This window comes from Syngnathus floridae, chromosome 20 (assembly GCF_059516105.1).
Source record: "Syngnathus floridae isolate MCC-2025c chromosome 20, RoL_Sflo_1.0, whole genome shotgun sequence".
Classification (NCBI taxonomy): Eukaryota; Metazoa; Chordata; class Actinopteri; order Syngnathiformes; family Syngnathidae; genus Syngnathus; species Syngnathus floridae.
In genome coordinates, this window is record NC_142432.1 from 2,191,940 (window position 1) to 2,216,761 (window position 24,822).

The 24,822-nt window shown below is 43.1% G+C and overlaps 3 protein-coding genes across 3 annotated transcripts; 1 reads left to right on the top strand and 2 right to left on the bottom strand.

The window, feature by feature from the left end:
- The first annotated feature begins 133 nt into the window (after positions 1-133).
- On the top strand, positions 134-3,626 carry pdia4 (protein disulfide isomerase family A, member 4). The gene is made up of 10 exons (XM_088363391.1): positions 134-393; positions 630-786; positions 938-1,143; positions 1,343-1,481; positions 1,620-1,825; positions 1,903-2,061; positions 2,156-2,307; positions 2,432-2,588; positions 2,656-2,889; positions 2,970-3,626. The coding sequence occupies exons 1-10, from the start codon at positions 318-320 to the stop codon at positions 3,383-3,385; spliced, it is 1,902 nt and encodes a 633-aa protein (XP_088219517.1). The 5' UTR covers positions 134-317; the 3' UTR covers positions 3,386-3,626.
- LOC148380701 (alanine aminotransferase 2-like) lies at positions 3,605-15,561 on the bottom strand. Its single transcript, XM_088363394.1, has 12 exons — positions 14,202-15,561; positions 13,931-14,099; positions 6,373-6,462; positions 6,164-6,272; positions 5,948-6,081; positions 5,534-5,777; positions 5,382-5,461; positions 5,172-5,308; positions 4,896-5,070; positions 4,261-4,416; positions 4,084-4,196; positions 3,605-4,015 (listed from the first exon to the last, which is right to left on the bottom strand). Exons 2-12 carry the CDS (start codon positions 14,075-14,077, stop codon positions 3,925-3,927), a joined length of 1,476 nt encoding a protein of 491 aa, XP_088219520.1. The 5' UTR covers positions 14,078-14,099; positions 14,202-15,561; the 3' UTR covers positions 3,605-3,924.
- Positions 15,562-15,685: 124 nt separating this feature from the next.
- tlcd4a (TLC domain containing 4a) lies at positions 15,686-23,427 on the bottom strand. The gene is made up of 7 exons (XM_088363397.1): positions 23,166-23,427; positions 22,093-22,262; positions 21,435-21,524; positions 20,961-21,019; positions 20,729-20,823; positions 17,982-18,055; positions 15,686-17,539 (listed from the first exon to the last, which is right to left on the bottom strand). Exons 2-7 carry the CDS (start codon positions 22,245-22,247, stop codon positions 17,221-17,223), a joined length of 792 nt encoding a protein of 263 aa, XP_088219523.1. The 5' UTR covers positions 22,248-22,262; positions 23,166-23,427; the 3' UTR covers positions 15,686-17,220.
- Positions 23,428-24,822: the final 1,395 nt, after the last annotated feature.

The following is a 24,822-nucleotide window of genomic DNA, read 5'->3' on the forward strand; positions in this document are numbered from 1 at the left end:
TTTCGAGTATCAAAGAGGAAACGATTCGATAAAACCGACCAATCTCGCGCGATTACGTTTTCTGTTGCTTCATGGAGTGGCGGCTTGCCATTGGACAAGAGGTGACAGTGACGGCCAATCAGAACGTGGCAGCTCAGACAAGTTGCAGACAGAGTGCTGTGATTAGCCGAGTGGTCATTAGCTCGTTCGAAACCACAAAGCTAAAAGATTACCTGCGGTCATAAATTGGGTTTGACCCAGGCTCTCCATATTCGATATTAGAACCATTACAAAATTGTCAAATTAACTGTTAGTACGAAGCCAACCGTCGTTGGACGATGAGGAAGACTGCTTTACTGCTCTTTCTGCTACTCGGCGTCGCTCACTTGATGACCGTATGCAGATGTGAAGATGGTGAGTTTAAAAACACAAAACTCGAAGTATTCCTTAGCAAAATGTAATGCTCTGACTTCACCTTCAATGCACTCATTTAAAAATGCAATTGCTGGCGATGTTAACAGGCTAACGTTGTTAGTTAAGCTGCAAAACTTTAGCTTGTTATGTGAGGTGGGTGGAAAAGACAGCATTGGTTTGTTTTCGTGGCGTCACATTACGAAAAGATCATGTTTGTTCTCGCTGCCATGTTTCAGGTTCAGAAGAATACGAGGAGCATGATGATGAGGATATCGATGATGATGACGACACAGAAGTCAAAGAGGAGAATGGAGTGCTGGTTCTAACCGATGACAACTTCGATACTTTCATGGAGGGCAAAGACACCGTGCTCGTTGAATTCTATGCTCCATGGTACTCTTTCAATTTTATATTCTGTATAAATATTATATATGCAGTAATCTAAATAGGAGTTGGTGCTTTGGTATTTTCATTCTCCACCTCATGTACACATGTCTATTTTCCCTAATCACATCTTAAGTCATTCATTTTGTTTTTTGTGCAGGTGCGGCCACTGCAAACAGTTTGCCCCAGAGTACGAGAATATCGCACAGATCCTGAAGGAGAACCAGCCTCCTATCCCAGTGGCTAAAGTTGATGCCACAGAGGCAAAAGACTTGGGGAGCAGGTTTGAGGTGTCGGGCTATCCTACCATCAAGATCTTTAAAAAAGGCGAGGCGATTGACTATGATGGCGACAGAACAGAGAAGGGTAAGGGAGACGCACTAAATGTTAATTCATTTGTGCCAGAATTATTTATGTAAAGACAACTATTCGGAGGTAATCTTATTTACAGGATAGCTATCTTATGTGTGTTACCAATGGATGAAGGATTATGCATTTTCAACATCCTGTCCCCATACTTTTGAACGGACACTTCAGTCTTGCTCCGCCTTTGTTTTGCCTGTAGCTATTGTGGCCCGTGTCCAAGAGATTTCTCAATCTGGCTGGAAGCCCCCACCTGAAGCCACGCTGGTGCTGACCAAGGACAACTTTGATGAGACGGTCAACAATGCCGACATCATCCTAGTGGAGTTCTACGCTCCATGGTAAGGATCCAGGGGTCTCGCACCTTTTCTCTGTGAGGACCTGGTTTTGCATATAATACGCATCTAGGAAAGGGAATAACTAAAAATTGCCATCACTTGTATAAAAAAAGTAACACTTGTGTATTGTGCACCTTCTAGGTGTGGACACTGTAAGCGCTTGGCACCTGAATACGAGAAGGCGGCCAAGGAGTTAAGCCAGCGCTTGCCGCCTATCCCCCTCGCCAAAGTTGATGCCACCACAGAGTCCGACATTGCCTCCCGCTTTGATGTCACCGGCTACCCCACCCTTAAGATCTTCAGGAAGGGCAAAGTGTTCGACTACAACGGGCCCAGAGAAAAGCACGGTGCGTGGCGTTCATGCTTTACGGCCAACACAAACATGTTAGCTTTGCGCTTACTTGCTGCTTTGTGTTGTCCGCAGGCATTGTGGACTACATGAGCGAGCAGGCGGGGCCTCCCTCCAAGCAGGTGCAGGCTGCCAAACAAGTGCAGGAGCTACTGAAAGACGGTGACGATGCCATCATTGTTGGCGTCTTCTCCAGTGAGGAGGATGCGGCGTACGAGACTTACATCGAGGCTTGTAAGTAAAAAAAATACCAAAAGTGTTGATTTGCCTTTAGAGAAAGTATTTTTTCCGCACTTGTTTGTCTGATACACTCCTGTCTGCATGGCAGGTCATTCGCTCAGGGAAGACTTCACCTTCCGTCACACCTTCAGCTCCGACGTGGCCAAGCTGCTCAAAGCGTCGCCTGGCCAGGTGGTCATCACTCAGTCAGAAAGGTTCCGCTCCAAATATGAGCCAGCATCGCACACTCTTGTACTCAAGGTAACGACCCCCACCTAATAATTTTAGTCACTGGCTACTGAATTCTTTACATCTGCTAAAGCTGTCTCCAGAATAAAATTATAGGTTTTTTTTTTTTTGGTTAATGTTTTTTTTTCCCTGTCAGGACTCCACTTCAGTGTCCGATGTGCAAGAGTTCTTCAAGAAGCATGTGACCCCTTTGGTGGGCCACAGAAAGCCAAGCAATGACGGCAAGCGCTACACAATGAGGCCACTCGTGGTTGTGTACTACGGAGTTGACTTTAGCTTTGACTTCAAGAAAGGTATTTGTGTTACCTGCGCTCGTAATCAATGTGGCACAACATTTAAATGAGCGTGGTGCATGTTTAGCCACACAGTTCTGGAGGTCCAAGGTGTTGGAGGTGGCCAAGGACTTCCCTGAGTACACGTTTGCCATCGCTGATGAGGAAGACTATGCGGATGAGCTGAAGACTTTGGGCCTGAGTGAGAGCGGCGAGGACGTCAATGTTGGTATTCTGGCGGACGGTTTGAAAAAGTTCGCCATGGAGCCTGATGACTTTGACTCTGATGTGCTGAGGGAATTTATTATGGCTTTCAAAAAGGGTGAGGTTTTTTTGTGAATGATTAACATAACTGTTTTGTAACAAACACATTGTAATAATCACATGCATGTTTTTCAACAGGGAAGCTGAAGCCCATCATCAAGTCCCAGCCTGTGCCCAAGAGCAACAAAGGGCCAGTGAAGGTTGTGGTGGGAAAAACCTTTGATGAAATCGTCATGGACACCCAAAATGATGTCCTCATCGAGTTTTACGCTCCTTGGTGTGGACACTGTAAAAAACTGGAGCCAGAGTTTTTGGCCTTGGGCAAGAAGTACAAAGGTGAGAAGAACTTGGTGATCGCCAAGATGGACGCCACCGCTAACGACATTCCAGACGACAAGTACAAAGTGGAGGGTTTCCCCACAATATATTTTGCCCCGAGCAATAGCAAACACAATCCTGTGAAGTTTGAAGGAGGCGACAGAACAGTGGACGCCTTCAGTAAATTTTTAGAAGAACATGCCACAAAGTTGTCACGCACAAAAGACGAGCTTTGAAAAGATCACGTATGGACTCAAACTGGGCCGCCAAAGTCCCAACTAGCGGCCCAGGAACACGTGGGAAGGTGAAGGGAACCAAGTATCAGTGTCAACGGTTACTGAGTTGCTATGATTAGAGTTCATCCATCATTTTAGTTAAGTCATGTTCATTTTTGTTTTTCCTGCTTTCTGAAAAGCATGTGGGTTCTGAGCGTTTTTAAATAAAACAAAACGATGTCTTTGTTGGCCAACACTCTAACATGGCTCATTTTAATTGGACCATAAAAAGCAAATGTTACAAATGTTTTAATCACATTTGAAAAGCACTTTTTATGTTCCAGTTGGCACCTCTGTTTGATCATTAGCTTGATTGTTACACTACAGGACAAAAGCATTTCTTAGTGGCATTATTTGGCAAGGTTACTGTTTAGGAAAGTGCATCATGCATTATGAACTAAGCTATTCTAATAATTACAAATACTAATGATGCAAAAGTTAAGATCTTGATGCTACTTGTTCGGATAAAGGCACTTATCGAAGGGTGGTACTTGGAACGGTTAAGAAAACTCTTGAGTGAAGCGTTGGTGGAAGGCACTGATTTTTTGCAGCACAATCTTTAATTTCTCAGTTGGTGGAAGGATGGTCATCCTGGAAGAAAATGAAGGTTGATTTCTGTAGGTTGTTTTGTTTTGCACTCCAGCTGTAAATGTACTAACCTGAAATGAAAAGTTCCCTCTCTCTGCCCGAAGCCGCTACCTGGCACAAGGCAGATGCCCTCTTCTTCCAATAGCCTCATGCAGTAATACATGTCAGGCACGAGACCTTCTTCCTGTCAAGTCAACATTGTGCTCAGGTAAAAAAAACAATGTTGGAGTTTAGAACAATGTACACACCTTGGCCTTGTCGATTGCCCTCTGAGGTAGAGTGATGCGGGGGAACGTGTACATGGCGCCTTGCACAGGGTTACATGTGATACCGGGTACTGCGTTGAACATCTGCTCAGTCATCCTTGCCTTTTCTGCCAAGGCGTCCAACACTGCAGTACGTTCCTGAACAAACATTTTAATTTGTGAAAAAGCACTTCACATCAAACAGCATGTAATAAGAGCAGCTATGAGTATTTTTCAACCTGACAATGTTTTAGCATTAGAAGTGTTTCAATACAATGTATTGAAATTGTCTCCCTCTTGTGGTCAATGTTGGCATGAGCTGAGTGGTAATTCTAAAACAATGTATGAGGGAACATTACCAAAAAGATTTTTACACCATCAAAATTGTATTAGTTTAACAAAATCCAATGATCACCCCACAGTATAAGGCCCAAAAAAAGTCTGCCTTTACACAAATAACACTGCTGAAAACTACAACCACAAGTTTGATGTATAACTCGTTGTTTGCCAAGTGCGCCCTCTAAAGGATATTGGCAGTAGTACACGTAACATAACTGCAGTTGAAAAGTTGACATTTCCTAGAAAGGTTTCATTTAAATGCTAGTAGCTTTTTTTTTTGTGGTGGTGTATATTCAGACCTTCATGAAAGTGTTGTAGGAGGGCTCATCAGGCTGAGGAGGATTCACCACCAAGTCAAGGAGAGCTTGCCCAGGGACGGGAGGACATAGCCGCACTGAAACCAGTTTGAGAAGTTGAACCTTCACCTCCGGGTCCAGATTAACTACCTCCATATATCCTCCACGAAATCCACACCTGATGGCCACAAACACAATGAACATGTGAGTCTCAACTAAAAAATGTTGTACGGCAACAACATATCAGATAAGCTTTGCTGCAAATGTCTGGTGACTTACTCTCCCATGTAGCATTTGGAGGTAGAATGGAAGGAGGCCAACTCCACAGTACTCGAGTACTCTGGTCCCATCTCAAAGAGAACTTTCTTAAAGGAGTGAAACTTGCAGCCTTCAGCATACACGTTATCTTGATAGACCTAAAAACCAAATGGAATGCAATTTGAAGTCAAAGGAAAGTGCATAACACTATAATGTGATTATCCTAATTACTTCATCCGCCATGAGGAAGAGGCGCTCTTCTTTTGCAAAACGAATCACATCTTCAATGCACTGCCTGCTCTGGACCTGACCTGCAAAATGGCATAGACAGAGGAGCTCACCCTCAATGCAAGTGTGAATCGAACAAGTCCTAAAAATGTCACCAGTGGGGTTTCCGGGGTTGATGATGCAGAGCACACGGGGATTACAGTGCTCCCTCGCCGCTTGGAGGGACCTTCTCAACTCCGCCACGTCCAGGCTCCAACACTTTCCCTCATCCAAGTAGTAACTTATCTGCACCGCACCCAGTTCGGCGAGGGCGGCCGAGTACAGAGGATACTGGGGGATGGAGATCATCACCCCCGTACGGGTGCGACCCTCGCCGCTCACCATCAACTTCAGCATGGTCTGAAAGGTGACCAATGAAGAAGGGAGAAGTGTCAAGTGTCCCAATACTTTTGTCCACAATTGTGTACTGAGCAGGTCGAGCGAAGAGAGATGAGCAAAGTACATCCGAGTATATCATTAACAAGAGTGCAAGTGGAATGATGGCGGCCATCAAGCAGATGACATCATACCACGATGGCATCGCTGGCCCCAGTGGAAAGGAAGATGTTGTCCGGACTGGACGGGATGCCGCCGTCTCTCTTCTCGATGTAGCGTGCCACATCCTGACGAATGACCTCGATTCCCTGGCTGGCGCTGTACGCGCCTTCAATGAAAATGAACCTTAGTGGATCGCTGGTCATTTATTCCCCGAGCGCTCGTGTAAATGATTGACGCTTGGATCTGACCTATGCTTTGACCTCCGCAAGCCTCGAGAATCCGCCGTGCCCGTTGCTTGGCGTCATCTGGAAATGCCGTGTCCTTTAGGAGCTCCGGATAAGCGCACATTGCCAACACCTGAGCAAGAGAAACAAAAGAGGTTTCCAGCAAAAAGCGCTGGCGTGTATGGAAAGATGATTTTGCTCTGATTGTTGCTCGTGAAGCAGCTTTGACCAACCTGTCTTAGAAATGTGATGGGCTTCTGGCCCATTGCGTGGGCATCGCCGATGTTGGCCTTGATGACTTCAGTGAAAGGTTTCTTGGCGCCCTGCACACAAAATACAACAAGAGACTGAAGCATAATGAATCGCGATAAACATTCAGCCTTGTAAAACAGCTTTGGAATGTCAATTCCTGGTATAACGAAGGTTAAAAAAAGACCAACTTTTATGTAGGGTTAGGGTTTCGAACTAGGTTTTAAAGCCAGGGTGAGAGTTTCCAACGAGGGTTTCCAACTACTTTTAGGGTTTATAAGATTAGGGTTTCTAACTAGGCTTTCAAAGCTAGAGTTAGGGCTTCCAACTGGGGTTTCCAAGGAGTCTTGCCATCGCTAATTAGGGTTTCAAACTAGGGTTAGGGTTTCAAAGAAGGGTTTTAAACCAAGGTTAGGGTTTCGAACTAGGTTTTAAAGCTGTGGTTAGGGTTTCCAACGAGGCTTTCCAACTACTTTTAGGGTTTCTAAGATTAGGATTTCTAACTAGGCTTTCAAAGCTAGGGTTAGGGCTTCCGACTGGGGTTTCCAAGGAGTCTTGCCATCGCTAATGGCGGTTAGGGTTAGAGCTGGAGCTAGGGTTAGAGCTAGGATTAGGGTTAGAGCTGGAGCTAGGGTTTGGGTTAGAGCTGGAGCTAGGGTTAGGGCTGGAGCTAGGGTTAGGGTTAGAGCTGGAGCTAGGGTTTGGGTTAGAGCTGGAGCTAGGGTTAGAGCTAAGGTTAAGGTTAGAGTTGGAGCTAGGGTTAGAGCTGGAGCTAGGGTTAGGGTTAGAGCTGGAGCTAGGGTTAGAGTCAGAGCTAGGGTCTATAAAACCATTTATATTCCATCCATTGTGAGCAACGGTTCCGTAGTGTAGTGGTTAGTGCTCTGGACTCTCACCCCAGCGACCTGGGTTCAAGTCCCAGTGAGACCTAAAATATTTTATCATAGAAAAATTTGAAACACAGTTGCTTGTGTGCTGCCCCATATAACCATTATAACTATTTGCTTGTGATGTGCTCCATAAAAGCATATAAATTCCATGCAATGTGGGCAAGGTTTCCATAGTGTGATGGTTAGTGCAATGGACTCTTACCCCAGCGACCTGGGTTCAAGTCCCAGTGAGACCTAAAATATTTTATGATAGAAAATTTTGAAACACAGTTGCTCGTGTGGTGCCCCATATAACCATTGTAACTATTTGCTTGTGAGTTGCTCCATAAAACCGTATATATTCCACGCAATGTGAGTGAGGATTCCATAGTGTGGTGGTTAGTGCTCTGGACTCTCATCCCAGCGACAGGGGTTCAAATCTCAGTGAGACTTAAATATTTTACCATAGAAAGATTTGCAACACATTTGCTCATCTGCTACCCCATTTAACCATTATAACTATTTGCTTGTGAGCTGCTCCATAAAACCATATATATTCCATGCAATGTGAGCGAAGGATACATGGTGTAGTGGTTAGTTCTCTGGATTCTCACTCCAGCGACCTGGGTTCAAATCCCAGTGAGACTTAAATATTTTATCATAGAAAGATTTGCAACACAGTTGCTCATCTGCTACCCCATTTAACCATTATAACTATTTGCTTGTGAGCTGCTCCATAAAACCATATATATTCCATTCAATGTGAGCGAGGGTTCCATAGGTGTCAAGCTCTAGTCCTCGGGGCCGCATTCCAACATGTTTTCTAAGATTCCCTCGTTAAGTGCACCTGCGTGAAAAGTTTTAGCTTCTTTCACATTCAAAAGGAGCTAAAAGTTTTCACGCACCTGCACTTAACGAGGGAATCACACGGACACTCCATTAGGTACACCGCCATTTTCAAGTGTACCTAATAGGCCACTTTATTAGGGAAATATCATGGTCAAAGGTCACAGTTGTCAAGCTCTAGTCCTCGGGGCCGCGTTCCAACATGTTTTCCAAGTGACCCTCGTTAAGCGCAGGTGCGTGAAAACTTTTAGCTTCTTTCACGGTCAAAAGGAGCTAAAAGTTTTCACGCACCTGCACTTAACGAGGGAATCACACGGACACTCCATTAGGTACACCGCCATTTTCAAGTGTACCTAATAGGCCACTTTATTAGGGAAATATCATGGTCAAAGGTCACAGTTGTCAAGCTCTAGTCCTCGGGGCCGCGTTCCAACATGTTTTCCAAGTGACCCTCGTTAAGCGCAGGTGCGTGAAAACTTTTAGCTTCTTTCACGGTCAAAAGGAGCTAAAAGTTTTCACGCACCTGCACTTAACGAGGGAATCACACGGACACTCTATTAGGTACACCACCATTTTCAAGTGTAACTAATAACAGGCCACTTTATTAGGAAAATATCATGGTCAAAGGTCACAGGTGTCAAGCTTGAAAAGTTTTTGGTCATTTTCACGTTCTGCAGGAGCTAAAACTTATGGTTATGGAGCAGCTCACAAGCAAATAGTTATATGGGGTAGCACATGAGCAACTGTGTTGCAAATGTTTCTATGATAAAATATTTTAGGTCTCACTGGTATTTGAACCCAGGTCGCTGGGGTGAGAGTCCAAAGCACTAACCACTACACTATGGAACCCTCGCTCACATTGAATGGAATATATATGGTTTCATGGAGCAGCTCACAATCAAATAGTTATAATGGTTAAATGGGGTAGCAGACGAGCAACTGTGTTGCAAATCTTTCTATGATAAAATATTTAAGTCTCGTTGGGATTTGAACCCAGGTCGCTGGAGTGAGAGTCCATTGCACTAACCACCACACTATGGAATCCTCACTCACATTGCATGGAATATATACGGTTTTATGGAGCAACTCACAAGCAAATAGTTACAATGGTTATATGGGGCAGCACACGAGCAACTGTGTTTCAAATTTTTCTATGGTAAAATATTTTTGGTCACACTGGGACTTGAACCCAGGGCGCTGGGGTGAGAGTCCACTGCACTGACCACCACACTATGGAATCCTCACTCACATTGCATCGAATATATACGGTTTTATGGAACAACTCACAAGCAAATAACTACAATGGTTATATGGGGTAGCACACGAGCAACTATGTTTCAAAATTTTCAAATGTTTCTATGATAAAATATTTTAGATCTAACTGAGACTTGAACCCAGGTTGCTGGGGTGAGAGTCCATTGCACTAACCACCACAGTATGGAAACCTTGCCCACATTGCATGGAATATATATGCTTTTATGGAGCACATCACAAGCAAATAGTTACGGTTATATGGGGCAGCACACGAGCAACTGTGTTTCAAATTCTTCTATGATAAAATATTCTAAGTCGCACTGGGATTTGAACCCGGGTCACTGGGGTGAGAGTCCAAAGCACTAACCATTACACTACGGAACCGTTGCTCACATTGCATGGAATATATATGGTTTTATAGGCCCTACCTCTAACTCTAACCCTAGCTCCAGCTCTAACCCTAACCCTAGCTCCAGCTCTGACCCTAGCTCCAGCGCTAACCCTAACCCTAACCCTAGCTCCAGCGCTAACCCTAACCCTAGCTCCAGCTCTAACCATAACCCTAGCTCCAGCTCTAACCCTAACCCTAGCTCCAGCTCTAACCCTAGCTCCAGCTCTAACCCAAACCCTAGCTCCAGCTCTAACCCTAACCCTAGCTCTATCCCTAACCCTAGCTCCAGCTCTAACCCTAACCCTAGCTCCAGCTTTAACCCTAGCTCCAGCTCTAACCCTAACCCTAGCTCCAGCTCTAACCCTAGCTCTAACTCTAACCCTAGCTCCAGCTCTAACCCTAACCCTAGCTCCAGCCCTAACCCTAGCTCAAGCTCTAACCCTAACCCTAGCTCCAGCTCTAACCCTAACCCTATCTCCAGCTCTAACCCTAACCCTAGCTCCAACTCTAACCCTAACCCTAGCTCCAGCTCTAACCCTAGCTCCAGCTCTAACCCTAGCTCCAACTCTAACCTTAACCTTAGCTCTAACCCTAGCTCCAGCTCTAACCCAAACCCTAGCTCCAGCTCTAACCCTAACCCTAGCTCCAGCTCTAACCCTACCTCCAGCTCTAACCCTAACCCTAGCTCCAGCTCTAACCCTAGCTCCAACTCTAACCTTAACCTTAGCTCTAACCCTAGCTCCAGCTCTAACCCAAACCCTAGCTCCAGCTCTAACCCTAACCCTAGCTCCAGCTTTAACCCTAACCCTAGCTCCAGCTCTAACCCTAGCTCCAGCTCTAACCCTAGCTCCAACTCTAACCTTAACCTTAGCTCTAACCCTAGCTCCAGCTCTAACCCTAACCCTAGCTCCAGCCCTAACTCTAACCCTACCTCCAGCTCTAACGCTAACCCTAGCTCCAGCTCTAACCCTAGCTCCAACTCTAACCTTAACCTTAGCTCTAACCCTAGCTCCAGCTCTAACCCTACCTCCAGCCCTAATCCTAACCCTAGCTCCAGCTCTAACCCTAGCTCCAACTCTAACCTTAACCTTAGCTCTAACCCTAGCTCCAGCTCTAACCCAAACCCTAGCTCCAGCTCTAACCCTAACCCTAGCTCCAGCCCTAACTCTAACCCTACCTCCAGCTCTAACCCTAACCCTAGCTCCAGCTCTAACCCTAGCTCCAACTCTAACCTTAACCTTAGCTCTAACCCTAGCTCCAGCTCTAACCCTAACCCTAGCTCCAGCTCTAACCCTAGCTCCAGCTCTAACCCTAGCTCCAACTCTAACCTTAACCTTAGCTCTAACCCTAGCTCCAGCTCTAACCCAAACCCTAGCTCCAGCTCTAACCCTAACCCTAGCTCCAGCTCTAACCCTAGCTCCAGCTCTAACCCAAACCCTAGCTCCAGCTCTAACCCTAACCCCAGCTCTAACCCTAGCTCCAGCTCTAACCCTAACCGCCATTAGCGATGGCAAGACTCCTTGGAAACCCCAGTCGGAAGCCCTAACCTTAGCTTTGAAAGCCTAGTTAGAAACCCTAATCTTAGAAACCCTAAAAGTAGTTGGAAAGCCTCGTTGGAAACCCTAACCACAGCTTTAAAACCTAGTTCGAAACCCTAACCTTGGTTTAAAACCCTTCTTTGAAACCCTAACCCTAGTTTGAAACCCTAATTAGCGATGGCAAGACTCCTTGGAAACCCCAGTTGGAAGCCCTAATCTATAATCGATATATATTAAAGAATATTTAGTATTTATTTGTATTCAATTATTCGACTCTCTGTACATATATAGGAATAGAACTTTACGTCTTTTGTTGTAATATAACTGATTTTAACATAGAAGCTGGTGTAACACAACAGATTTTTGTTGGTGGTGTGCCTCAAGATTTTTTCCAATGAAAAGGTGTGCCGTGAATGAAAAAAGGTTGGGAAAGACTGGACTCGGGTTTTAAACCAAGGTTTAAAGCTAGAGTTAGGGTTTCAAACTAGGGTTAGGGTTCCAAAGTAGGCTTTCATACTAGAGTTAGGGTTTCAAAGTAGGGTTTAAAGCTATTATTCATAAGCTAGATATTTGATCAAAACAATATCAGCGGGTGATTTTTGTCCCACTTTTATTAATGTCCTCCTTGTGAGCTCTGCTCTGGTTTCTGCGTGTCTGCTTATGGCAGTCAACATGCTGCTGCAGCTGCTGGCGTTTATCAGATGACGCAATGTGACAATGGACTTTGCAAGCCACTTTGACTGGCTGCTGTCCAAATAGACTTTGTCTTAAGTTATATATCTGTCAAAATCATTATTTGACTTGGAAAAGCAGAGAGAGTGAAGATGCGGCTTTCAAGTTTTAGGGAAGCTCCACCCACCAAAACGGCATTGCATCATGCTGAACTTGAAGACGTTTGCTGACCTCAGCCGAACTGGCTTTCATTTTCACACCAAATGACTCATCCTGCTTGCCACATTTTGGGATATATCTTCTCTGAAAATGACTGATTGATTGGATGCTTGGTGTTTCTTCTTTAGTGGCGGGCTGCACAACAAAGAGGCTGCTGTTCACGGCCGAGGAGAACAGCAGCCACCAGGCGCTGATTACACAACGCAGACCTGTGAAGCAGGCCAGCCAGCTAGCTGCAGGAAACAACACTGCTTAGTTTACATTTGACTACTTCTTACTAAGCATTTTTCCAGGCGGACTGACCTGAGAATGCCAAATAGTTTTTTTACTGCCATATTGTTGGCATATATCCGTGCCAAGGGTTAGTCAGGTGACCATCCCGCCCAAACATGCCAGCACACACACCTCAATTCTGCTGAGCTGCCCTGAAAACTGTTTCCAGTCAGAGATCTGGCAGGAAGTCCTTGCTCAGATTACATCTTCAGCATCCTCATGACCGATAAAGAAAGGATCTTTTTTTTTTTTTTAAACATGGATTCAGAAGTAAAATTTGGTTGAAGCTCTATGATCTAACACCTTTGAATCTGGCGAGCTCATTTATGTGCATTGCCTATCATCTCTCCATTTATGCAGTGCATCTGGGTAGCTTCTATCTGGGATGGGCCTAATGCAATTGCATCCATCAGACATTCTTTATAGCCAGCCTTTTTTTTTTTTCTTTCAAGAGCACAAAACAACAAGTATCAATGACTGTGTGTGGCTTTCTCTGAAGCTCCTTACGGAGAAAACAAACACTGAACGCTGCTGGGCCTCACAGCCAAAGTGTCGTCCAATGAACTCTGCCGGCTTTGGGGAGGAGAGAGCCACGCGAAGCCAGCAAGACAAAAGAGGCCAGAGAATGTTCCCTCACTTCTTATGTAATAACTTTTCGAGATTGACCGCATCCTTCTCCGCAACTCTGGGCTCGGCTGTCGAATCACGCTAAACCACTTAAGTGCACTTTGAGGACAAAAGACTGCAGGGTGTGTTGCATTACAGCGTTTAAGTTTCACTGTAACGCCGACTTAGCAGAACACAACGGATCAATATGACCACAGGAAAATGGAATCGGAGATGTTTATGCACTGTGGTGGGTATAAAAAAAAAAAAATCTGTACATGATCCAAATCACCTTTTACGGACGGTTATACAATTGTTCCTCAGATGTATTCAAATAAAGAAATTATACAAGCATTACAAATTGATATTTGTTTGATATAAATAATTTCTGGTTATTATATCTGGTATGTCTGAGGAGATTCGATTATCCTGTCGCTATCATAATTGCATACGTTGGCGCTCATGCAGGTACTATATACTTGTTGATCAAGTTTTGTTGGCTCACCACACATATGCTATGCAAATCTAAATTAACCTAAGTCTTTGAAGATTTTGTAGCACATATTTGTTGAAAGCACGTTCAAAAGGAATGTCTGAAATGATTTGAGGAAGGGGTGGACATTTTCACCAAGGACACCCATTAGCCTAGGACCGGCCCTGGTCTGACGTTGTCGCCATAGTAACGAAACGCCATCGCAAACCGAGGACACCCTGCACATTTAGTTTCACGACAACTTTAGACGGAAGTCTACTTCCTGGTCACATTTACGCAAACAAAAAAAACATCAGCTGATGTTTGCAGATCAATGAAAGAGCGGTTAAAGGTTTGAAACTTGCAAGGTCAACAAATGAGTTCTCGTCACACTCAACTTACCGCTTTGATTTCCTTCTCAAGCTGCACTGCCCGCTGCACGATGGCACCACGAACCGCGTACTCCACTTGCTTTATGTTGGGGTTCATAGTGTCCAAAGTGAGCACCTTCCCCCGAGAGGACGCCACGTTGATTTCCGTCTGAGACATTTCGTGCAGGATTTGACGCTACCTGACACAAGTGCAACAAAAGATGAGCTGCGTGAAAAGAACCCGCCAGCCGACCATGCGTGCGTGCACAAGGAGGTCAGAGTAAAACCGGGATTGTTTTTACCTCTTGTTCAAAGCAGATAAAGTCGAACGGGCGACGGACGAGGATAACGACAGCGTAGTGGTCCCTTTCTACAAATCTTCTTCACCACAAGTGGCTATTGAGTCATATTGACGCACGGACACACACACGCCTTTGCCCTGGAGAGCGCGCGGTTGGTGGATTTCTCTACAAACTTCAATGAGGGCGTGACGCATTCACGGGCCCGTCGGAGAAAAGAACATCTCTGGAGACGCACTTACAGGACACACCATTAGGTACAGTTTCGCACTAAACTGCGGGAGCTCGATCCTGAAATGCATCTTTAGAACATTTATAGATTGATTGCTATTACTACTCTCACTTTTGGGTGGGTTTAGGAAGATTCGAGTCAGATAGCTATAATAAGACAAAATAAAGTCACAGTGGGTTCATGTAAAAGCAAATCAGGAAAAAGTAGTCACAAGACTGCAATGAGCTTTTGATAAATGTTGTCCTGCATTGTAAGCGCAGTTGAGGCCTGTGAGTATTTACACTCACATGTTAATTAAACACATTGGGATTTAGGATTGACATTCATTTACAAACATTTACCATTTCTGCAAGGTGACAAATTGTATCTTGTTTGGCTTTGTGACCCACCTCAGTGTCTGCATTGACAGTAGGTGCAGACACTGGAGAACATCTATATAACAATAAAATACAATACATGAAAAAAAAAACCCACCAACCTTCTGAAAATATGTCTAGAGTAAAACTTGAAGGAAAGAAACGTGCATTTCTAATGCCCAGAGAGTGAGTTTGCTGTTTTGTACAGAGAATGAACAGTATGTGACCATTCAGTCTCGCACAGATGTCCTGGAAGGGGTGTAGGAAAGACATTTGATACCCAGACTAAAAACAGTGTGGCGCGTGCTTGTGGGAAGCATCATGCAGCACACAAACTATTCTACTGACCCACTGTATACCATTCTCGACAAAGGTCAAATTGCAAGGATTTGCATTGCAGCTCACTCTCCTCAACGGACAGGCAAAGTCAGCAGGCCTTTTGGGATAAGTGCGTGTGATGCGCCACAGTTCTATTTAAGCTTCAAGGCAAGGGCGGGTGTCACCAACATGTGGAAAACAAGACACTGAAACACTCTGGGGACTGGGAAGGTCACTCAACTTTCTCTTCCTGGCCGTGAGGACATCTAAACCAATGAAAATGCATCAAGGATTTGTTATTATAAACACTATGGTAAATCAATTAATCAATCGATTGTTACTGCAGCTGTTGGGTAGCTTGACGTGGAGATGCTAGAGGCGGTCCTGGGCTGATGTGGCTTCATGTGGTCTGCGGTTGGATGTACTGCCAAAGTTGTGAAAACGCCTCTGGCTTAAGATTGCAAAAGGAATATTCATTTTATGGGAGACAGCTCTGGTCGACATTCCTGCAGTCAGCATGCCAGCTGCACGCTCCCTAAAAAACAGCATCAGATGAAAAACCAGAAATAAGACAACGCAAGTCACTTTGTCATTTATTATAAGGAACACATTATAATGTAATGCTCATTATTTGCTCATATCCCAATAATACATTCACAGAATGTCACTTTAACCTCCTCTTGCCTACAGCCAATCCTCTATCTATTAAACGGAGACCTTTGGACTGACTTACGTCGACTGATATCTGAATAATGGTCGATTGATATTTGCACTGCCCAGATTGTTCTACATCGTCATAAACGGCAGATTCTTCAAGTATTCCCTTGCTAAATATTTCTCAGCTGGACATGAAAATCACTATAGACATCTGTTTTGTGATGTTCTGTGGAAGTAAGTAAGTAAACATTGTGTACATGTGTCTATGCTCATGATAACAGAATGACATCTGTTAGGAGTGCAATCCCCATGCAATATGACATGCAGTTAGAGCTGGTGCACCAAAATGACCTTTATCGTGCATTTCCGTATAGACCGTTTAGTTCCAATCGAATCCTGACCACTATCATAAGTAAAATGATAAGTGACTATACTATATGAAGAGCTGCAAAGCCAACACCTTGTGAGCAACCTGGCACAGCTGTGAACGTAATACAACGCAATGAAAAGCATTAACTCGGCTTGGTAAACCGTTAAAACGCCAAATGGATAAAAACCACAAACCTGTTATCACATTCCGACAGACAAGGCAATTGAACTGAAAAAATAGGCATCATAACAAGAAAAATGTGCGATTACATTTTGGTTAAACAAGGCAACAAAAGATGGATGTAGTGAGGCATCTTTTTTTTTTGTTAAATGACAGAAAATACATGCTTTTGATTCTTTCGATTGCAATATGAATTGAAGCAAAATAAAAATGTTTATCTAAAAAACCCCCTGCTTATTATAAATACTTGTTTCACCTCCTTTACACATCAATTAAATCAATGTCAGTGTTCTCATTAACATTTATTTTGCGGATCTTCATTCTGATTGACTCATCCGATCCTTGATCGCCTTCGTTAGCATAAAAACAGTAATGACATTCAGTTTCCCTTTCGGGATTTCCAAAGGTACTCTGTGCGTTTTGTTCATTTTAAAACTCCAGGCTGTATATACCACATGTTAAAAAAAACAACATAATATTTCAGTATGTTTGAAATCTCATGCTTTTCCTATAAAAAGGCTACTTTGCCTACAAGTCTCTTAAATAACAGCATCACGAGTTTAGTCAAACTTTATCCTTTGTCATCGTGTCCCTGAAAAATAATGTGACAACAAATAAAGACATTTAGGTGTGGAGAAAAAGATGGTTCTTCAAGGATTTGATGGGATTGACGATCTCTGGCAGTAATAGTCTTAATCAGTGTAAGTGTCTTAACCAGTGTAAGTAAACAATTTCAGTTTGGGCTCCGTGCTAAAATGTTCCTTTAAAAAAAAGATTAAGCAACACAGGAGTATTGCTCAGAGTTGATATCATGGCTTGAAGGTGGCCCGTCATAACGGTACCAGCTGTTCAAATCGTTCCTCCTCGTTACCTTTAACATCCCAACACGTGGCATCTGCTTCCCGGACACTAGTCGACCTTTCCGTTGGCATGAGGCACGCCGGCTTTGGTCTGGCGTGCCGACTGGAGCACTTTGTAGCAGCCCCGGGCGATCTTGTGCATCCACATGATGTTCATGATGTCCAAGCAGATACTGGAGCAGATCCATGCCAGGCGCCCGCCGTAGGGCACCAAATAAAAGGCCTCCGTGCCGTAGACGGCGTACATGCGGCTGTAGTAGACCGGCATGACGGCCACGCGCACCATGAAGAACACCAGGGCCATGGCCACGCCGTTCGCCATGTTGGGTCGGGAAGTCCTCGGGTAACCTAGAACCTCAAAGAACCAGCTGCAACAGTGACAACAACAACACATTCAAGATGCATCACTTGTCTCATTAGTGTATTTCATTTTGTGTCCGATCAGCTGTGCTAACCTGTAGCCTTAAAGACAGCACAATGAGTTTATAGCAAACAACATCACAATTATTGTTGTAGTCGGACTTAAATTATTTACTCAAACTGTTTGGGAAGTTAACAACGCTAATCGAAGTCGATAAACTGGCTTTCGTAATCATTCATGGTTCATTTCCTTTTATTTGAGTGTAAACCTAACCGTTAAGAGCAAACATTGACGAACCATAAAAAAGCAAGAGGGGGGAAAAACTTTTAACTTTTTCTATTATTTTCTATGGGAAGAAAAGTTTCCCATGTTGGTATATGCAACTTTTGTCTGACCAAAAACAACAATGCATCCTTGTTGCATTCGGCACTCTACTCGATGGTACGTACCGCTGGTTCACACATGGAGTAGAAAACTCGGCGAGCAGACGGAAGTTAGCAAAATAAGGCAACGTGCCTTGGCCCTGCAAGGAGAGTAAAGAGAGGAAAACAACGTAGACGTAAAAAGGTACACAAAACAAGACAAGCTCATTTGGGAGGTGCTCACCACTGACACCATTCAAATTCCAAAATCACATTTCACACCTATTTAGACCTGCAAGAAGCGATCAATAAATATTTGAATCATGTTTAATGGGAATATCATGACCTATGGAAAATAAATGAAGGCTAGATGCTAATTGGTACTTCTCACTAGGATATAAAAAGTATTCCGCTTTAAATGTACTATTATACTCCTCCTATTAGCAGCTATTCAATGAGATATCTGTGCACGCTCCAGATTGAAGCGCTAAGTGTACTCCGATTTATTTGTTTGTGCTGCCCTCAAGGGGTGAAAAATCTAACGTGCAACCATATCATGTGCCGTCTATAGAGGCTATCAAAAAATATGGATAGATACAATTATTTTTTTCCCCCCACACATCCATACATCCATTCAGCTATGCAGACAAAAATATATACATTTTTTTTACAGTACATATCCTTGTAAAGGCACAATTGTCTATATTTCAATCTCAATAGTGGAACTAATTGATTTGATACAAATAGGAAACTTACCTGCTTGGCTGAAATAAAAGTGTTATTGACATACTAAGGCTTACAAGTCAACATCTGGTTTGTGTACAATATTTTCCACCTTAGCAGGAGCATGCTAGTACCTCTAGGAACTGGTAAGTCCATACTGTGACTGGGCATCACATCTGCTCAGTGCAACCAAACAGCAATAACAGCAGACAAGACAGGAATAAAAAATAAAAAATAAAAAGGAGGAGGTCTTCATCTAGATCACAAGCTCCCTCGGCAAACATACAAACACACACACGCACCATTTTGGTAGTTTTTGCATGAACTGCATTTAAATAAGCAAACTTGGTAGTATTGGGTTTGAAGAGGGGCGATTCATGTTAAAGGGACAGACAAGAGAGACAGAAAGATTAGAACAACAATAAAATACTGGAAGCAAATATGAAGCGACAAATAGAAACAACGCCAAATTGAGCATGCACGGAAAAGTATTTTGCTTTCCTATTGGTGCAGGTTAAAACAAGACAAATTCCGGTGAGTCTTCGTCCCAAGACCTTTGCGATGAAGGACAACAATGAAAACATAAAATGATGCTAACTTGTACCTTTGACGCTTACAGTAAACGTACTTAATGATCCGTGTCGCTAAACGAGATGAATCCATATTTGTCCTTTGGAGTGAACACTCACACATAAGACACACGCTGGGACGGGAACTAATAAAACTATGACAACAAATGACAAGTTTGACTGGTTTACAAAATAGTACAAATGAAATCTTGAGTGGAGACAATTTTGATTCTCATCACTTTGAGTGATTTTTTGTACCAGATGACAGTCATGAGTGTCCAGTGACAGTATGGATGTCTCTTAAAACTTGTGTTAATATTAAGAGAGAAATAAGGCTGAGCACTCCTGTTTAGACTTGCCAATGCTCTGCTTTGCATACACACTTTTCCTCCAAAATTGGTGAAAGTGACATTTGTTTAACCAGGTATTTTTTCTGCCCCCGCGTGGCTACAAATGGAACTCGGGAGTTAAGACCACTGACATCATTAGCAAACAGGGACGCATGCTTTAACAAGCTGTGCAAGCATCTCCTCGAGGATGAGATGATCTCATTGAAAGTAAACAAATGGATGGAATTATGATGGGGGCTCCAGCCACTAACTACAGTCGGTAATTTTATGCTTCGCTCGAAAAACTAGTCTGCAGCATGAGAACTGAAGGCAGAAGACTGAACGCCCTAAACATTTTTTTTAAAAACGCCAATCACTTAAGCACTTAACGTCTTTGCCAATTTTCTCTTGAAAGAAACAGTGCAGGGAAAAGAGAAAAGCCAGTGCTTGGCACAAAAACAGATGACCAACGCTATTGCAGATATGCAGCCAGTTGTTAGGTTAAACAGTTTGTTCACATGCACGGTAACAGGAAACCCCAAAAGCCCCGCCGTTGGCATGCAAGGCAGGTGTTGTGCTAAAATTCAAGAGTAGTATATCGAGAAAGGGGTGGGGGCAAGGTCAGTAATACAAACGAAGGACAGAAACTAGAAGAGAGGCGGGGGGGGGGGTCGACAGCCAATACCCTTGTGGAGCATTCCATGCAAAAAATACCATGTAGTCAGTCATTTCCAACATCATTATGCGACAGAGAACTGACGATCTAGACAATTTGAGAGTCAACCAAGAGTGAACAGCAACTGTGCTAACCCAGTGACGCATTTCCACAACCAATGAGAAGTAAAGACGATCATGTTACATAATATTATTAGACTTGTGGTTTTGCGTTCAAAAGTGGGGTTAGAAGCCTTCAAGGTCTTCTACATTAAAAACGTGCATAAAATGCAAATCTTTTATTTCCAACTATCTATTGTCTTCATTTCAAAGTGTGTTATTGACTTTAGTGGATTTTTTTTTTTGGTCCAATCACAATTTAGCTGAAATGTGTCAACCTGTAAATTGAATTAAAATGAATATGTGATATATTTAATGATTATTATTAATGATAATTTATGAATAAATTTCAATGGCCAGACTACCACTGCTGTTCACCCTTGATCGTCTCTTTCCCATCTTGCCTGCACGTTCTGCTATTGGACAATAGGGCACTCACCAGTACATAGTAGTAAGCATACAACGCTGCCAGATGGTGCACTACAAAAAACTTGTCTCCTATCGCCTTCCAATAGTAAAATATTAGCAACAGATCTGGAAAAGAGGAGGATAAGACGGGGGGGGAGAGCGGGGCGGGGACATTAAAAGAGGAAAGTATATAAAAGAAAGCAACTGATTAAAAAATAATAAAAAAATCATGTTTAATATATTAGCAGTGAAGCTTCCCTTACCAGATATGAGGTAGCCTGTTGTGATAGCAACATTCGTCTTCACTAGAGTAGGATCTCCCCTGTGGGAAAAGCACATAATGTTCATGATAAAATGATAATGAATATCCTCTTTATTAGTGAGTGAGAGAGTGCCTTGTGTGTGCATATTGAAGCCATTTGGGAAAACCTCCTTTCTAGAATGAAATGTAACTATTTTTGTGTGAAATCAATTTTTTAACGATGTGGTTATTGGGTGTTATGTGAAAATGAATTCATTACGTTTTGGAACAAGGCTGTGACAATAAAATCTGGAAAACGTGAAGAGATAATAACTTCTGGAAGCTCTTTAATTATGAGGAATTTTGAAATATTTACTGGAGTCAGTTTAAAAACAATAAAACATTAAGTAGGGGGGAAATGTTAAAATGTGTGTCAAATGAAGCGTTAAAAACAACACAAAAGAGGAACACAAAATCATTTTCCAAACACTCTTACCAGACTGGGTCTTCGTTGACGGCGTCATCAAAGAACAAAATGTAAAGACAGAAGATTCCTACTAACAGTGCGTGAAGAGTCGATACTGTCCTGAAAACAAATCAAATCAAACCCAAATCAGAAAGACATTTCAATAAATTGGTGTCATTATTTCTCAGCAGACTGCTCAGTGGGCTCCAAGCCTTTTACATCAATCGTTTGCATAACAAGAAGTCACACAGCAGAAGGGTGAGCTCCCAAGCCACCGTGACATCAGCAATATTGCTGAGTCATAGCAGAACCAGCCGCCTCGGAGCCTGGACCCATCCCTACTAATCATTACATTTTATTTTTCCCTCATAAACCATGTGACCATTTTAATTTCATGAGTGCTATCATGGGTAATAAAGCGATAAGGAGCGATAATGAAAATGAGTGAATCATGTACGTTGGCAAGAGTGGAAACGTGTTGTATCGCATCCAACCAATCTGCTCTAGATGTCCTCAAAGCGCTCCGAGATCTTAGCACAGGATGTGTATTCTGCAGTGTTCCCATAAAAGGTTGGAACATCAACAAAGTGGCGTCTGGCCTTTAAACTGCCTCGAATAAATCCGATAAGGTGAACATGACAGAGGTTTTGGCTGTTAAAAGAGCATTTTGGGTTTTTTTGCCACTCACCTGGAGTTCCATTCCACCTTCTGCTTATCGCTGAGACGGAGGAAGCCCGAGCTGACGCGTGTGGACGCCCAGGGGCTGGCTTTGTGGAAGAGCCACTGGAAAGTGAAGAAGCTGCTCACCGAGATGGTGAAGATAAGCTGGCTGAATGGGTCCATGGCCACCCGGCTCCACTGTGGAGTCGAGAAGTATGAAGACAGTTTGATAAAATGATGGACAGAATTGCCAAGGAATTTTCTGTGGACTGAACAGCAAGCAAAGCGACTGTCGTGTCTTCACACGTGGCCAGTTGGGTTGTGAAATCTCAAATCGAACCTGCTGTTCACTGTTGTTCAGCCAAATCTTGCTTGGAACATTAAACAATTTGCAGAAGACAAGACAATGTTGTGATGCAATCCAAAAGCCATGATTATTATTATGAATAACATAATACATTGTTTTGTAGTATGTTGACAGACAGACAATGGATTTGGAGATAAACACTGTAGACTTGTTTACACTGAGCAAAAACGTGTCCGTGTGAGATAAGTTGCTTGGTATTTTGTTATGACATACAACAATGGTTCCCTCTCGAAAAAAGAAAAAAAAAGATGATTTTAAGAGATAACTGTAGTGTGTTTCCTTTTGTGGTCAGCTTGCATACTGGGCTAAAATGTGCTTCTGTATAAGGTATTATGAGAAGCATTTCCTTTCCAGAAAAAAAAAAATGCAAGAGTAGTTTCTAGATTTGGTGTTGCCAGCTTCATGTTCAGACTTAACATTGGGCAAGAATATGCTTGTGTAAGACGTGATTATTTATTTCACACACAAAATAATGGAGAGAAATATATGTTTCTCAGACGTTTCCTTGTTTTGCTTGCTTGGCTAAAATGCGCTTGCGTAAGACATGGTGAGGAGAAAACACATCAAGCCCAACTTCGCCTTCAGCATTGCATTCCTTGCACCAGACAACGATTGTTTGACACACTGACTGCAGTGCTTTCACTTTCAAAACCTCCGTGCAAGGCCAAATCACGTCCCATTGCCGAAGCGGGTTTGACGTCGTTTCACGTATTGAGGAGAAATCCTGCGCTTACCTTCCGACTTTCATGAAGACACCCTGCTTGGCTCTCCTGCAGCTGCTAAAGGTTCCCACGGCTGGAAGCGAAGGTGCACGCGTTGTGTAATATCTCCGGCCATCATATTTGCCGATCCTGGATAAACAACGCACAAACGAGCTAAAGAGAAGCTTGGCGCAACGGCCTGGAGAAGCTCCTCGTCAGTGTGTTTATCCACAAACTGTGTGGATGGCTAACGTGCATATTTGCAGCGGTTCCACGAATGATTTTTTTTTTAGAGGGTTGTTGTGATTGGTGCATGCTTGCTTGTGGCAGGGCCCGCCCCAACTTATCTTTGCTCTTTCGGCCTCAAGTTACAGCAGCAGCCTTCTTAAAGCTACACGAAAGAAATGATCATCATAACTATCGATGTGCATTCGTTCAAAAGAATCGTTCCCCGAATCGAAAGTGCTTGATTATTTAACTTTATTATTGTAGTTTATTTCTATTCACAGCAAGTGACAACAACAATTAGATTTAACTTGTGCAACTCTGCAAGGGAGAATAGGCAACTATGACCCAATCAAGGTGTGCAAGGTGACTTTTCTTGAAAGGAAAAAACTATTAAAGTTTGAAACTCAGTATCTGCTGCGTCAGTGACAAGTCAATCCAAGGAACCTTGGCAAAAACGCGCGTGGTTCTATTTAAATTGAGCTTTCTCGGATACCGTAGGCACGCCAGCTCTACCGGTGACGACTAACAAGTCTAACGAGTCGTGATTTTTTTTTAAGATAATTTAATACGTGCTTTGAGTTATTTGACAGTTTCCAGGGAGTGGGTAACAGCAAATGGGCAATTAGTTTCAGTAGTTGTGGTCAAAAGACATAGCAATAAGTGTGGGGTGGGTGCAGTACAACATATTTCCCGCAGAGGGCGCCAATGCTCTATAGTTGAGTATTTATCGCTGTTTCGGTCCTTTCATAGTTTGTTATATTCGATGTTAAATAAAGTGTTAAAAATAGGAGAGTGTATCATTAAAGCTGCCGATGATATAGTTCAACAAAAAGAAAATTTGGTTCTCCTTTTTTTCCACCTGAAACAACAAACTGGTCCAGCACTTTGATTTGTCAAATTTGTCATTGCAATAGGTTCAAACCTGGAGCTTTTACTTCAATCCATGCAGCAGGCAGGTATCAGGTCATTTGGCACCATCTAGTGGACAAAACGGGAAGAGAATGTACACACTGAAATGAATTGGTCCCAACAATTGTTCATGTATGAAAGTGTGCATGCGTTTCACCAATGAAGGATGCAGGCAGGAGCAGCTCTGAACTTCTCTCCAACCGCACTTTGTTGGCCTGAAAGACACATTGTAACCCATAGAGTGTTACATTTTCAGTCATATTTTGAAACTTGCAGACAAAAAAAAAAGGTCAAGTACTTTAGTCAGTTGTCCTTCAAATAAAAACATGATTTTTTGCCTTATTTTTTGACTAAAATTTCAAAATGTATGACATTTGGGTGATTACCTTCCACTGCATGTTGCTGAAAAGGAATTCCAATTCCTCACTTTTAGTAGGTGTCCACTGGATTGAGTCCTGACGTTTATGTCAAGTTGCCATGGAGCTTCTGGACCTTCTTCAGTCCGACTTTTACAGTCTAGACCTGAGGGCTTAGGAGCGATGACAGCAAGTCC